The sequence below is a fragment of the Vulpes lagopus genome, chromosome 2, assembly GCF_018345385.1.
Source record: "Vulpes lagopus strain Blue_001 chromosome 2, ASM1834538v1, whole genome shotgun sequence".
Taxonomy (NCBI): Eukaryota; Metazoa; Chordata; class Mammalia; order Carnivora; family Canidae; genus Vulpes; species Vulpes lagopus.
Genome location: NC_054825.1, coordinates 102,260,233 through 102,276,900, shown reverse-complemented (window position 1 = coordinate 102,276,900; position 16,668 = coordinate 102,260,233). Strand labels below are relative to the sequence as shown.

The 16,668-nt window shown below is 38.7% G+C and overlaps 1 protein-coding gene across 2 annotated transcripts in view; it reads left to right on the top strand.

The window, feature by feature from the left end:
- The window catches only part of NOX3 (NADPH oxidase 3), a 60,260-nt gene extending 45,213 nt beyond the window's left edge, over positions 1-15,047 (top strand). Inside the window, exons 12-14 of one of the 2 annotated variants that reach the window (XM_041746717.1) lie at positions 1,611-1,735; positions 11,899-12,053; positions 14,918-15,047. In XM_041746717.1, the coding sequence (XP_041602651.1) occupies positions 1,611-1,735; positions 11,899-12,025 (252 nt within the window). In that variant the 3' untranslated portion in view covers positions 12,026-12,053; positions 14,918-15,047. Of the gene's footprint in view, positions 1-1,610; positions 1,736-11,898; positions 14,207-14,917 lie in introns of those variants that run through there. The other variant, XM_041746716.1, reaches the window with a different exon arrangement.
- Positions 15,048-16,668: the final 1,621 nt, after the last annotated feature.

Sequence of the window (16,668 nt, the reverse complement as noted above, 5' to 3'; positions counted from 1 at the left end):
GAAATACAAATCTAATGTTTTGTCCTTGAATGAAAAGAAGAGTCAGAAATAAGTCAAAGAAATAGGATTTTGCAATGCACATAAAATCAAGGAGAAGTACTGTTCAGTCTTGTGGTTGGCAGAGAAGCCAAGGAGAATGGACTTGACTTGGTCATTAGATTTGGCATTTTGTCAAAAGTAAGTTGGCTGCCTCCACCTTCTTCCCACAGCTGAAATCAGCTGACTGTATGGCACCAGTCAATCCTACTCTGAAGCAATAGGGCTCTGGGGCTGCAATACTGATGGGATGCTCCAATCTGGAGGCTGACACAACTCTGACCTTGAGTCCCAGTTCTGGTACCAAGGTTTCTGCTCTTTTTCAAGGCTCAATCCTCAACTCTTGTTCCTGAGCAAGATCTTGTCTCATATTTCATGCTTCATTCTCTGTCTTGACAAATCTGTGCAGGGAGAGGATCCTGCCATCCTTCAGCTATAGCTCTGTCTCCTGGAGGGCTCTATTTCCAAACTCCATTCTGATAGGATCCCTACCCCTCCCTACCCCCACCGCACCCCAGGTCAGACGTGCCTGACAGCACATTGTCGACCATCACTGTCATGCCTGTTGGGGCCTCTCCACTGTTTTCTGCTCACCCCTCCTGCCCCTGGCTGCTTTCCTAGACTGATAAGAAGGCCAGCCTGGGAGGCCGGTGTGCAGCAGGAACCCGAGGTGAAGGTTGGACCCAGAGGGTTGTTAACCAAACTGGTCAGGAGCAGGATGAGTCAGAGGCCATGAGCAATTGGAGCACCAATGGGTGAAGCATGTGAACTCAAGAGCTGTGTCGGGGCCTCTAGGGGGAGCATAGAAGACACAAATCCCAGGAAGTAAGAAGGAAAGTGGCTTTTGGGATTCCACAACTCAAAAAATCATCAGTAGGCAGTGCTATGCCCCAGGCTCTTATTTATCAGCCACTACTTACCTGATGCCTGGGTGCATTTGTATAATTTGAAGGCACATGGCTAGGAACAGAGCTCTAACCATGTCCCTTCCTGTGCTTGGCCACCAGGGTCTGACTGCCAGACTCCACATCCTCCTAGCACTTGAACCTGGAAAGTACACTTCAAACCGTTTCATCCTAGTAGGCTGATCTGATCTGGCTGCTTCCTGAACATTTCCTATCATTTTAATCTGGCAGGACCCTTTTCAAATCCCTAAGGTTTAATATTAAGTGAATGGAGACAGAGATAGAGATTAATTTCTGAGAAATTTGGCAGAAAAAAAGAAGTAGCTTACTGCTTGCTTTCCCTTGACCATATTTACTGTACTACTTTCATCCTTGTCAAGAAAAAATCCTCCCAGGCTCATGTTACTGCACATCAACCATGTATACATCAAACCCTTTTTTTCAACCATCCCCAAGGTGGAACACAAGGAGAAATGAGATGTGATGTCTATCCCAAAAGGCAAAATCAGTGATTTTTTTTATATTAATGATAAGCATCTCTAGCCACACAAGGAAATTTGTTGTATGTTCAATCAACAAATGAACATAACTACTTGATCTTTTATTTAGAAACAGGTTCCTAGTTTTTCTTTTTCTAAATGTCACCTGATACCACAACTTTTATTTTAGGCTGTTCACATTGCTTTACATTGGGATGAAAATACTGACGTGGTCACGGGTTTAAAGCAGAAAACATTCTATGGAAGACCCAACTGGAGCAATGAGTTCCGGCAGCTGGCCTATGCTCACCCCAGGTAAGGCGCTCTCTTTTCTCTGCCCGTGAAGCTCCTTGGAGGTTGCCGCTGAAGTGGAAAAGTCTAGGGGGCAAGCTGCTAATGCATAGTAGTGGACACCTTGTTTAGAGAGAAAACATCAAACCTGAGAAATGGTGGTCATGGGGTATTCTTGAAACCACGGGCCTTGGCTTGACTGGCTTACAGCATCTGACAATTAGCAATTGCACTGAAATTTTTCACACTTAAATTCAATCAAAGATGGTCTTTCTTTCTTTCTTTCTTTCTTTCTTTCTTTCCTTCTTTCTTTCTTTCTTCCTTCCTTCCTTCCTTTCTGTCTTTTTTTCTTCCTGTCTTTCTTTTTATTTTTTTAAGATGATATTTCTTAAACTACCTAGGTCTTGAAGAAATGTTCAGTAAACACAGTTGATCTCAACTTACCCAACTGGAGAATTCACTTATGTCCAACTGAAAACTGTATCTAGCATATTTAGCAAAGCAGACAAAAAAAAAATGTTATCAGACCAAGCAGGGATTTAACATGGGGGGTTAAAGACCTAGGATCTGAAGCTTGAGGGCGTGGGTATAAATCCTGGCCCCTTCCTAACCACCTGCTTACTTTGGACTGGTTATTTATCCTGCCACTGACCTAGTCTCCTTCTCTAAGCTTTGATTAAATATTAGTGCTTAGTTCCCAGGCTTCTGTGAGGATTAACTGTGGAAATACGTGTAGAGTGCTTAAAACAGTGCTTTGAATTCAGTAAATATTAGCTATTATCGTTATTATTATATCCCTTATTACCCTATTTATCATCATTATATAATAAATTTCAACATGGAGGAGGAAGAGTATTTGCTCTTAGATAGTAGCTTGTTTGAGCTTTTGGGCCCCATTTTAAAATGTAAATGATCCCATGCGGCCACAGTGTTGTTTCCATAATTCAAAAAATATATAGCTTGGTAAAGTGCAAAACAGTAATGCAAATGTTTATCATTGTTTTTCTAAGTCCCCTAACTCAGACTCTGTTTTGAATCCCTATCATCTATGGCTCTTGAAAGTCAGTATGTCCTAATATTGTCTTTGTTTAAAGAATGGTTTCCATATTTGACGAAAGGCCAAGGAAGTGAGGAAGTATGCCACGTAGATAACTGGGAAAGAGCAGAAGGACAGCATGTGCCAAGATCCTGAGGCAGCAGACACTGTTCCTGGCATGATCCAGGAGGCCAGTGAGGTTGGAACAGAGTTAAGTTAGGGTAAGAGTGGCAGAAGGCATATGGGAGAGGCAATGGCGGCGGGGTCAGGGGGGTGAACGATTGCAGACCATTACAAGGCTTTGGATTTCATTCTGAAAGAAAGCCACTGGAAAGCAAAGGTTTGTGCAGAAGAGTGACATGATCTGTCTTATGTTTAATGATATCACCTCTGGCCGTTGTGAGAGAATAAATTATAAGTGCCTCAGGGCAGACATGGAGAGGCCAGGGAAGAGATAAACAGTGGTAATGGTTTGGATTAGGAGCAGTGTAGGTGCTGAGAGGTGATTGGATACGGGTATTTGGGGAAGGTAGAACTGACATGGCTTGTTGATGGATTAGACGTGAGAGCGTCGTGACCCAAGCTAGAATGCAGTTACACTTACTAATTTCAGGATGACTAAGAGGAACAGGTTTGCAGGCACAGGATATCAAGAGGTCGGTTCTTTGTCATGTTTAGTTGGAGATGCCTGTTACCCATCCAACTGGAGATGCCAAGTAGGCAGGTGAATATGAGTCAGGGGTCAGAGGAGTTCAGGCTGGAGAGACACACACGTGAGAGATATTAGATGTGAACTGTGCTAGAACCAGGAAACTAGATGAGATAGACAAAGAAGCAAATTCAGATGGACAGGAGTTCAAAGAACCACCATATCCAGAGGAGAGGACCACATATCCTCTGTGTGCAGGTCACAGAGTTTAATGTAAATTACTCATAGCTATCAGATTAATCGTGTCATTTACATCTTCTCTACCCTGACCTTTCTTCTGTCCACTTTATCGGTATTGAACCATTAAGAGTGAATTAAAGTCTCCTAGGCTCTTTCTGACTAATTCCCTGTTCCCAGCTTTCCCTGAAGTTCCGGTGATGCTGCTTTATGGTCTCTCATCAGGGTCCTTGCCTTCTGAAGCCTTCTGTAATTCCCCAGCATGTTCTCTGCTCCATGGAATACTCTTCTGGTGAATATTAGTTCTCTTTTGGTCACTTTGGCTGCTCTTTCTGATCTTTTTATTACACTCTCTTTGAGCCTGAACAATTCCATTTTCTTTTTCATTAAGTATCACTAAATTTTTGAGATCTCTCTGGTCCAGCTGTTGGAAGGAGGTAGGTGAGGGATGTGTGGAAGGAGTGACCCAGTCCAAGGTTCATAGCCTGCCCAATTGCAGCTCTGTGAGACCCGCAGCCAACCCCAATAGCCTGCACAGGATACACCAGACCCAAAGCAAGAGCATTCCCTGCAGAGACCCTGGGTTCCTGTCCACACTGTGCCTGCATCAGCCCAGGAGAGAATCCATGGAAAGCAGTGGAGACCTTCTCTTGACCTTGAATTGTCCTGAATGTAAAAGATATCCAACAAGAGAGGCCAAGAAAATCTTCACCTTTAACTGCAGGGTTAAGGGAAGGAATAAAGGAGGGAGTAGACCAGTTGTATAGTTGCTCCCACCCTCCAGCTTGGCCTCAGATGACCAATAAGACTGGACAAGCCCACAGCAAGCAGCCCTGGGACTCTCCAGGCACCACTCCTGAAACTCCCCCATTTCCACTTTGTTTCTTGCCTTGACTCTTGCTGACACTTGGCCCAGAACCCAGTTCCAGTGTCCTGTCTTCTCTCTAAATGCCGTGCTTTGAGTCCATCCCAGCTTCCAGAGCTTCAGAATCTGGTTTCCTTGTGCTGCCTGTTCAACGTCCAGGCCCAACTCCTAGACCCCTCACCTTCTCTGAGCCTGGAAGTCACTACCCTTCATCTCCCACCCATCAGGTACTTGTCCAGGGGCAGAGACTGGATCATTTTATCTGTGAGTTCCTTTAAAAGATTATAGGTACAAAACTAACAAAATGTTACAAGTTCCTATGCAACCACTACCAGGGTTGTTTTTTTGTTTTGTTTTGTTTTGTTTTGTGGGTATTTTCTCCCTTTGGGAAAAAAAAATCTGCTCATCTGATAAATGTTATATAGAGTTAGTTTTCAATTATAGAGTGAATGTTCCCACTTGCAGGCTTTCGACAGAGACCCATACATCTTTGCTTTAAGTTCGTATAAACAGGACCACTCTGTGATATGACTACCTTTTATTGATGTGTCACATGGTATTTGTTTGTTTTTGTTACACGTGAAGTTTGCGGCCCAGTGGGGAAGGCCCTTCAAACCAAACCACTTAATTATCATCCTAACCTTAGAAAGGTGTGAGCCAAAAACCGCACCAAGAGACCGAGTACAGAATTGAGTTTACACTGACTCTGCCCAAACAATTATGTCGGGTAGTGCTGGGAAGCCTGTCTGTCCAAGCGTGCAGGGAATGAGGAATAGGAAACAGTCTGAAGGCAGGGAAACCACAAAGTTGTCATTTGTTTTGTTGCCTTTGTGAAGAGTGTGCATGTTCCTTTTCAGAAGCTGTAATCAAAGTTTAGTATGTAAATGTACTGGAAACCCAGTTGAGCTTTTCAGCACATTAGCTACATAAACTCTTCCTGATGGATGACTTCATCTCCCCCAGAGTAAAAGAGGCCCCCTAAGGTTATCACTGAATCAAGCCTCTGCAGCATACTTCCTAGACCCAAATTTTGAAAATACTCTATTTGTAATGGCCTTAGACACTAGAACACAACTTGTTATATAGCTCCAACTATCAATGTAATTAATATAAGACACATGTAGGCAAAGATCAATGATCATTTCTTCCCTGGAATGCCAGATCCTCAGTAAGACAAGTCACCAGTGAAGAGCTTAGCACCGCCTTCCAAAAGACTTTTAAAATGACCTTCTTAAAATAATTTTGTTTTCTGCTGTGTAAAAGAAGATTTATGTTTAATGAAGCTTTTAATGAAGAAATCTCAGAAAGAGAATGCCAATAGAATCTAATTTTTAAACAAGAAAATCTAATTTTGAGAAGTATTTCAATATCCTGGCCTTTGTCCAGATATAAATGAAACACACAATCCAATTATTGTTCTGCACAAAGGACAAAGTAACATTAATTTTCCTCAAGATGGTTATAAAAAAAAAGATGGTTATTAAAGAGATAAACAGTATGTTTTTCCTTGATTATGTCAAGAATATGTTTGTTCCCAAGCCTACTTGGCTACTCTTACAAGACAGGTCTTTCCTGTCATTAGCTCATATCTTTTGGCAAAGATGGGTCAGAAAGAATTGGTGGATTTGTTAGTGGTCTTAGAAAAGGTTCTTTGTTCTTGAGGGCCTTTGAAGTAGGCTCTCAACCATTTCTATTCATCAGCACGAAGCCAAGGATTCTTAGGGCTTACTCTTTTAAAAACATTTACCTGTTCACTCAAAGCTGGAGTTTGTTCTTGTTCTAAGAAGGAGTTAAATCAAAAGAATAAAGGGAAGAAGGGCAAAAATGTATTTTTTTTTTTTACAGAACATGAAAAACAGCACCAAAAATAAAGCTTGAAGGGAAGCAGATCAAAGAGAATAGTGCAAGCTCCAAAGGAACCAGAAAATTGCAAAAAATAACAGTAATAGAGAAACAAATTGATGGGCATCAAAATGAATACAAATAAGGAAAGGGGAGGAAAAAATTAAAAAGAGATCAAAGACTGAAAGTAGAAAATGGGAAAGTGTACTCTATTGTTTTTATTTGAATTAATTTTTGTAATTTTATCAGCGGTATAACTAAACACAAGTATAGTTTTACAAGAGATCAACAACTAGTAAGTGGACATATAGAAAGTAAGCCTTCAACTGGCATGCCCAAACTCACAGGCATGTGACATTTGCTTACATTGCTTGAATTGGGCAAGCACAGAAAAGTGCTTCAAACACAAAACAATGTAAACCATTCTCTTGACTAAAATATGGCAAGTTAATTAAATAAAAAGGCATTGATAGTCAAGTCTTCCTAATCCATATTTTCACAAAAATAGCTGTATTGCCTTTTTTGTAAATGTTCTCGATATGTTCCCAAGCTTTAACAAAATATTCAGAAAATCAGGAAATCATTTCCAAGAAGGTACAAGAATGAAAATAAATAGATCTTTGTCACAGCTTGCTACTTTTTTGATACACACGCATTGTGCGTGTAGTCAACCATCTGGATCTATGGATCGGTTGTTTTTTAATTAATTGAATAAGTAAAGTTATTTTCCATAGGACTTCGATCTTTGATCTTACATTTCACAGAGTATTTATAGTTTGCCACATTTGACTTATCTGCTAATGACTTCACCATGCCATATAGATGTAAAACTTTATGTAATTAATTACCATAAAAACTTTGAAGATTTGGCCATTTCTTCATAACTTCAGTAGAAGTGTTTCTCTTATCCTGAAGAAATAAATAAAGACTAGAAGAGTACTACCATTTGTTAGAACTAACTGTTCAATCCAACCCAATGATAAAGAAAGGTGCCGACTTACCATATGATTGGGAACTTCTAATCCATATTGCATGAATGTATTTTAGACCACCCATTGTTTTCAGAAATGTAAAAATACCTTTAAACTAAATTGAGTAAATGTGTCCATCTGGAACCACATTTGCTTGTGTGCACACTCTCCAATTCTCATTTGTACATGCATATGTGCAAAATGTTTTTAAATGATATTTTTGAGAAATTAACATTCTGATTATAGCATACAGGGCTCTCTATCTAATAGGATATTCTTAACATTCATTATGTGACTAAAATGTTCAGAATACCCAAAGAAATAGACCTAAGTGGAAATCCCACATGTGATAAATTATAGCTTTATGAGAAAAATAAAGCCACCATTAACTTATGACTGGGATATTGTTAGCATATTTTAATAGTACTTTTCCACCAGAAAACATCCAGCTCTCCAGTTATAGTCAGGTGAAGATTCAATGAAAATTACTGGCTTTATTTGTGGTAGCGAAGTTTAGGGATGTGTGTGAGCACAAGTAGATTTGTCATTACTCGGCAAAGTGTCTTTGATGGTATTACCTAGAAAATCATTGGGTATGGCAACTATATTATCTTATTTCTGGATGAAGGTGTGTGTATATATATATATATATTTTGTTTTATCTAAGAGGGGACAGAGAGACGGTGGGCAGAAAAATGGCTCCACCATTTCCTGGCATCCAACACTACAAGTCACCTACTTTTATTTCTCTCTTATTTAGTTTTCTATTTGACCATGGCCATCCTCAAAGGCAGCAACTTTGTGCCCACAATGCTGAGCATAGCGGCCAGCATCAGCAGATGAAGGGACAATGAGAAGGATGTGAAAAGCTTTGACTAAATTCCTAATTTTTCCCAAAGGAAATGGAGTTGGTGGGAAAAGCAAGTTAATTCTCAATGGTGACCAAGCACCGTTAGAGATGTTTGTATCTCCTAATGAACCACCGATTAATTGGGTTACAGAGAAAAGTCACAGAGCAGGCTGCTACAAATCAACTGCAAAATGGGTTTTTTAAAAAAAAGCTGGCCAACATAATTATCATCTGTGGTTGTGAAAAGAAGGTGTTGTACAAAATATAATTATACGATGACTCATTGGGAGGAATTTCTAATGAAAAACATTCACTAGGAAAGATTAACCAGAAGTTGTGTCCATTGTCTGATACCAAGTTTCTAGCCCTCCTTGTCTTCTTTCTAAGCCTCCATAAATCCACGGGAAGCTTCTGTTTATCGATTTTATTTGCAGAATGCACTCAGGGTATAAAGTAATTTGATTTTTTTTAAATGGGGTTTAGGGTCTGCCCCTACAGGGTTATAACTTACCAAGCATAAAAGCCAACACATAAAAACAAACATACAATTTAAAGAGAGAAGGGCTCAAGGCAGCAGAACCTGGAAATCCAGCAAGATGGTGGATTACTCCCGGGCACACCCACTCTCCCATATATCTGCTGAGCAGAAATCTCCTGGTGGGTGACATTTTGGATGACTTTCATGCATGGCATCGCTGAACTGTTTTGAAAAATGCATCAACCCCACCGAAAAGAGCACAATAGTTATTTAGCAAATAAGAGGGGGAACAGGAGGATTCTCTTTATTGTTTATCAGAGCTAAAAATAATGCTGTTAATGTTAAAACCATCTTTGCAGCTCATGTAGAATTTGTCCTTTTCTCATCAAAGTCAGCAGCCCAGACTGATCGATGCTGCTAATGTTGTCCTGGATCCGGCTCCTCATTCATGTGCAAGCTCTGCAGCTTGCAGGCTGTAAACTGAAGAATAGTGCCTTGTGTTTTTACACTTCTTTTACAGGGAATCTTTTTTTTTTTTTTTAATTCCAAGCAATCGTGGGTAATTAAACTTTATAGAAGAATTTTTTTTCTCTACCAATCCCATTAGGGTTCTGTTGCACTTGTCCATTGCCTCATAAAAGAAAAAAAAAAATGCTGCCGCATCTGTGCCTTACCCACTTCGTGCAGATTCTCAGCTCTGTGATTCACACAGTATGCATCCGTGACAAGAAATCTCCACGCTTGAAACCACGAATGCCGAGGAGGGTAAACCAGGCAAGCGATAGACTGCCGTGTGCAGGGACAGTAATAAAGGCAGTGCTCGTGAAGGACTGGCCTTTCTGCCTTAGCGGAAGGTAGATAATGAATGGCCTTTGTGAGACTTTTTGGTGACTGCATCACCATGACAGTTACATGAATCCAGCAAAGTGTGTACTTCGTTGTGCAGTGTAATAGCCACAACTTCAAAAGAGGCAGGGTTGCTGTGAACTGCTGGGGACACCAGTGGTACACCTGGCCACTAGCAATCAGAAGCCTTTGAAATGGAGTCTTAAAGGCAGAGCATCAAAGGGTATCCTCAGGATCTGCAAACAGTCACTACAACTGCAAACGAAAGGGCAACTTTAGCCTGTTGGGAATGAGCCAGTGGGCAATCTCTTTGGTGACACCTACACGAATGGAAAAATATCACCACCCATAACGGCGTCTTTGAACATAGATGCAGGGCTACCTCTGGGTATCAGACACAAAGCCAAGCTGTGACTCCTCGCTGGGAAGGGTTTCGCCTGACCCATCTATCATTCAAAATGTCTCACTCTGGAATTCAAACAACCCAGTACAGGAGTGCTGATCCAGGAGAACTATAATCATCATTGGGTTAACAGCCCACTCTGCATCTTCTATTCAGCTCCATGGAGCAGATAGACATCCTATGGGTCAGAGTATAAGCTGTTACTAGCTCACCAAAGACCAAGCACAGGACAGAAGGCTGCACCTGCAATGTCATGTCTAATCCTCTCAGAGGCTCTAGAAGCTAGGTATTATAATGCATCTCATTTCATAGATAAAGAAACAGGGGCTCTGAGAAGACAATATATGTGCCCAAAGCTCCTCAGCAACAGAGTGGTAGAACCAATAGCATTCTTAACTAGTGCCTTCTATTTCCATAAACACCTTAGAGTTGCTCATTAAGTCATAAACTCATATTTTTCAGTGGAAAATACTTTCTAAAAAGGCACTTTCTCAAATTTAACCAAGGAATAATATCTTCAAAAATAGTAGTTACATATTTTAAACATATCGTCATTTACAAATGGGTCCACTTGATAAGTTCCTTTGAAGCTAGAGTCTGAAATATAATTGAACCATCAATTTCTACCATGGTTATTATGATCCTCGAACACATAATTATAAATGTGGATTGGATACATGGCAGAGAACCATGCTAACATATAAGCTAAGAAGAATGAGGCTATAGAGGAACTTCCCACAAGAACCAGCTATCAAGGAGCAGAGATGCTAGGTGGGCTGGTCCTAGAATCCTAGGAATTTCTTCAAGACAATGTTTCTCAAAGTGTGTCTCATAGGACCATGTGCTTCAATTATCATCTGGGGGCCTTGCTAAAAATGCATTCCTTGGATTGGATTCAAGTCTGAGAATCTACGTTTATGAAAATCTGCCTAGGTGATTTTATGCACAGCAAAGTATGAGAGGTTTTGCTCTAGAGTAACTAGTAACTAATTCAGCTTGTGCCAGAGATTGGAAAAAATGCCATAAGGAATAGGACACTGCAAGACCAGGGAAAACATGGTCCATGAGTCCCTGTAGAGACTAGCTGCGGCTGACTTCCAGAGACAACCTGAATCCTTGCACCAGTGTGTTATTTATGTATCAGCAGAGCTGGCAGTCATGGTCCCAGGGGATCTGAGCAGCCCTGGGACAGTCACTAGTTGCAAAAATACCTCTTCCACACCATTTTCTGAAATGCCATGACTAGAGATGACAGCTTTTGGGTGACTCCACTTTCAGCAATGTCTTTTTCCTTTTCCAATTGTTCTTTTTTGGCCTTCATTGAAAACCAAAGGAATTCGAATCGGAAGAACAAAGTTACTATCACTTTAGTATAAATTTTCTTATGTATAAAAAGGCAGGGCTGAACAAGATGTTAACAATAACACTTTTAAAATCTTTTTGAATGCATTATCTCATTTTGTTCTCAATAAAACATATAATGTAGTCATTAATCTCTTTGTTTTGTGCATGCAGAGACTGAGATCTCGTCCAAGATCATCCAGATAATAATCGATGGAACCATTTATTCATTCATTCAAACAACTGTGCATTTTTTACTGTGTGCCAAGCACTATTCCAGGCTCTGGGACGACAGTGATGAGTAAAGCAGAACAGGAACCTCACATTCTAGTCACCAATCCAGGAGGACATAATTGGGACAACCTGACCAGAAATCCAAGTGAAATCACCTCTGTCACTGAAACTCCCTCCCCAGTCATCATGGCTCTGCTACCCTCAATCTTCTGGGCTCCCCCTGCCTGTGTGTTTCAGGGTCTAACAAGACTCTGGGGCCTGGGTGGGAGCACAGCACTGAGAGTAGGATAGAGAACCTAAGAAAAAGGAAGTGAGTGGAGAAAAATAAATTAAGTCACAAGCCTGAGCACTTCGCTGATTTTATAACTCTGTCTTGGTTTTTGGCTAGCCTTGCTCCTGCATCATAACAGCTTTCCTTGTCTTACCCTACTGCAGCAGCAGCATTGGCGTGTTTTTCTGTGGACCCAAAGCTCTCTCCAAGACACTTCAAAGGATGTGCCGCCTATATTCCTCAGCCGACCCCCGGGGCGTCCATTTTTATTACAACAAAGAAAGCTTCTAGACTTTGGAGGATGAATTCCATGTATTCCGTAAGTGGCTACAATCATGAAGGTCAGCGGTCAGGAAACATTTCCTATAAAGGGCCATATAATAACGATGTTAGGTTCTATGGACCAGACAATCTCAGTCACAACTACTCTACTCGAGCGTTTTAATGTACCTGAGTAGCCACAAACAAGACATCAAGGTATGGGCATGGCTGTGTTCCCATAAACCTGTATTTATGGACATTGAAATCATACTTCATATAATTATCTTTTGTCATGGAACATTCTTTTGATTTGTTTCTAATGATTTTAAAATGCAAAAGCGATCCTTACTTGGCTCATGGGCCATCCCAAAATCAGATGGTGGCCCAGATTTGGCCTGCAGGCGGTAGTCTGCTGGCCCCTGAGAGATGTCATCTTTCTCAAACTCGTTTTCCCTGCTCAGCCGTGCATCCAACATGAAGACTGAGATGGCTGCCTGGCTCACAGTCTCCTTTAGAAGTCATTTCAAATTTCATCAGCCCGATGGCAGAGACATCTGCCTTCTATCCAAACCTGATCTTTTCTGCTTAAACTTAAGCTCCTTTGTGCTTTCTTTTCATCCTCTATAGACCTGAGAAATCGCCAATGGGGGCTTTCTTTCACAAAAATCCTTTATATCTTGAAAGTGATAAAATCATCTCTTACCTATCTCTCTTCTAGTCCAAACAATACTAGATTCTTAACCTTTCAGCCCGGGATATATATTCTAGCCCTTCAATCATTCTTGTTGCTCTTCTTCAAATCCATTTCCATTTCTTCACATCCGTTTAAATGTGTGGACTAAAATGAGACATAACGTTCTAATAGATGCATGACTAGGATTGGTGAGAAAAGTGATTTTTGAGATCTCGTGTGCCATGTTTTCCAATATAGCTAAATTCTATATTTGCCTGTCTTTCTTTCCTTCCACCCACATTTCTTTCTTACTCTTTTTAATGCATACTTCTTATTGCTATCACATTTTGATTTCTTTTTCTTTTTCTTTTTTAAGTAAGCTGCATGCCCACCACGAGACGAACTCACAACCCTGAGATCAAGAGTCACACACTCTACCAACTGAGCTAGCCAGGGGCCCCTACTATCATATCCTGATCTATGATTGTCTTGACACTTAGACCCCAATTCAACTTCTGCCCCACAAATATACTAGGAATTTTTATTAATTTTGTACTCCCATTGAACCAATCTTTTTGTTTTGCTATGTAGCTACTTTATCCCCAAATAGTCCCAAAGTATTCCCCACATCTTATAGTTTTCTCTCATAGTATGGGTTAAGCTTTTAGAATTTTTCTTTCCAATATTTCAAGATTGTTTTAAAGTTCAGCCTCAGGTAACAATATAGTATTTAGTTTTATAATAACCGCAGATTAAATTAGTGATATCTCAAATCTTTTGTTTAGGTTTTCAACTAAATTATTGAATTCAAAGAATTCTACCACAAATTCTTGTAACTGCCTGTTAATATGAGTTCCCAATCAGGAACAAGTTAATGATAACTAGCCATTAAGAATCATCCACAATATCATACTCCCTTAGCTTATAATTAACATGTCATACACAATAGAACAAAAACATTTTTTGAAGTTAAAATAGATTATGTTTTATGAATGCTTCTTATCTTTGTGGACGGTCATTTGCCATACAAGAGGATTAAATATGTCTGACATGATTTGTTTTACAAAGTCAGGCAGCCACTTGAGCTCTTTCAGAGATTTCTAAATTATAAATTGATCATTTATTTTACTTTATCCTCAGATATTGACTTTGATTCTATGATTTCTAGGGTCTATTTCAAAATATACTCTAGGAAAAAAAGGTGGGTATATTCCCTGATGTCTCAAAAATTATTTCTACTACCTCTGAATTGGAATTTTTTATCTTCAAGTATTGCTTGATAGATATCATTCAAACTCTACTAATTTTAATACATGCAGTCTTTCTGTGTATTTATTTCCTCACTTAAGTGTGATTCAACTTTCACAATAAGAAATTTCTGCAATGTATATATCTAATCTTTAGTAGGAAAATTATATATATTAAAAGGTTTTCTTGGTCATATTCAATTATTAGTTTTCTTTCCCTCTATTTGAAAATAAAATACACTCTGTACTCATTGGATTTTGTCTAATAAAGGATACTTGTTCTTAAAATTAGATTTCTTAAAGAAATATTTTAATCTTTCTACATTTCTCTTAATTTTGTGTAAACCTAAAACTATTCTTTAAAAAAATGAAGTATTTTAAAAAAACTGATTTTGCTGCATTTTTAAAGATTTATTTCTTTGAGAAAGAAAGTAAGCACTAGCAGGGAGGAGAGGCATAAGAGACCCCCTACTGAGCAGGGAAGCTCTACAAGGGGCTGGATACCAAGACTCTGGGATCACAACCTGATCCAAAGGCAGACCCTTAACTGACTAAGCCACTCAGGTGTCCCTTGCTGCGTTAAAAAAAAAAAAAAAAAACCTCTGCTCTTTGCATCCCCTATTTATTTTTGACCTTTATTCTTTTTCTCTAGATATTGTGTAGAATCTGACACATCTTGATAGAAAAAAATACCAAAAAATCAGATTTCTTTAATGCAGCAATAACCAACAGAAAATGTGGATTTTGTCTAAAAAGGAACTAATATATTCAGAATAGAAGCAAAATGTAGCAAGCCTACAAATGTGTTTAACACAAATTATGCAAGATGATTTGATAACTGACCAAACATTTATAGAGAGACATTTTCAAATGGAAAGAAATAGCATGTTTCTAAATGGGAATATCAATATCAAAATATCAATCAGTTTCAAATTAATTAATAGTTTACACAAAATTCCAATCAAAGCTCCACCTTTTTTTTATAATTTCTTGAAATTCTAGTTCATCTGGAAGACCATATGAGAAAGATAGAAGCAAGAAAAAAAGTGAGAAAGATAAGGAAAGGAAGAAGAGAGAGGAGAAAAGAAAGAAGAGAGAAAGGAAGGAAAGAGAAAGGAAAAGAAAATTCAACATCCAGAGGCATCATCATGAAAGAAGACCCTAAAACAACTAGAAAGAAAAACGTTAAATTACCTACAAATGAACAATAAATCTGACAGCTGCCTTCTCAAAAGCATCAATAGAGACCAGATGATAATGGAAATAATACTTCAAAGTGCTGAAGGAACATGAATATCAGTTGAGAATTTTGTGCTCAGTGAAATTATTACCCAAAAGTGAAGGCAAAATACAGATATTTTCAAACAAAAGAAAACTGAAAATTTATCTCCCTCACTGAAACAACTTCAAAAAGATATATTTAAGGAAGAAGGAAATTCAATTAATGGGATACAAGAAGCAGTGATGAGCAAAGACATTTAAAGATGTTTTGTCAAAATCTCTAAGCATTGACTGTGAAATAAAATGAATGATTATTTCAGAAGGAATGTTTTTAAAAGCAAAATGGAAATACTCGACAACAGTAATATGGAAGATGGCAGCATGACACTGGAATCAAGGTATTCCAAGGTTCACATATGTTCAGGAGGATAAAAGAAAAAAAGAAATATTGATTAAATGTAGCCTTTGTAATGTTCTATAAATAACTTAAACCGGATAATAACTTGAATTGGATTCCCTGCTCACCACCATTCCTTTTAATCTAACTTCTCCATTCTTGAGTTTCTGTTGATCCTAAACTACTAATTTTTTGGATTGTCAAACAATAGGTTTTAAGAAGAACTCATGAGTATTATAATCCCTGACTTATTTCGTATTTGAGAATGCAGTCTGCTGCTTTTTCACTCAACTGATTATTGGCTGGATATAGTGTTCTTGGGCCATATTCATTTCCCCTTAGAACTTGGTAGATTATTACTCTAGTGTTTGCTGTCATTGAATATTGCTGTGGTGATATATGAGGCCAAGTTCATTCTTTCCCCTTTATAACTAAATCACCTTTTTAATGTTTTCTTTTAATGAAAAGTGTAAATATGAAGATTCAAATCAAGTGGGGTAAGCAAAGATTATAAATAACTTCACATCTGTTCAGGACAGATTATGCTACCTCGTTGGTTACAAAAAAAAAAACTTTAAATTCTCTTAGTTTTATGGATTTTGGAATTCAACTTAAGGAGAGACTATGGACTTGGAATTCAGCTTTCAGTAATGTCTATTTTATCCCTTACCATTTACAATTTTTTAATTAGTTCAATAAGGATGTTGCTTGTGACCCCAACTTTTTATCTTAGATCTGCAATATCCCTTTTGATCTTATTCTGTTGTTTCCTAATTTTGTCTTTTCTTTTTGCCTTATTAACTTAATGTTCTCATTCAGTTCAGCATTACATGAAGCAATATTGAGGAATTACCAGAGTTATAATTTCTACTAGATTGAGGGGCTTTCCTTTTTATTCTACATTGGTTATTTTCCCTTATTTCCTATAGTACTTCTGCATAGTTGCTATGCTGTGTATGTGTGTATTTTATCTTATTTAATTTTATTTTATTTACCTTGCTCATGTTAGCTGACTCTGCCCAGACATTTTAATGATTCTTCCATATTGGGAATAGTTTTGGAGGATTCTCTGTGCCTTCTCTAAGACCATGTTCTCTCTCTCTCTCTCTCTCTCTCTCTCTTTCTTTGTCTCCTT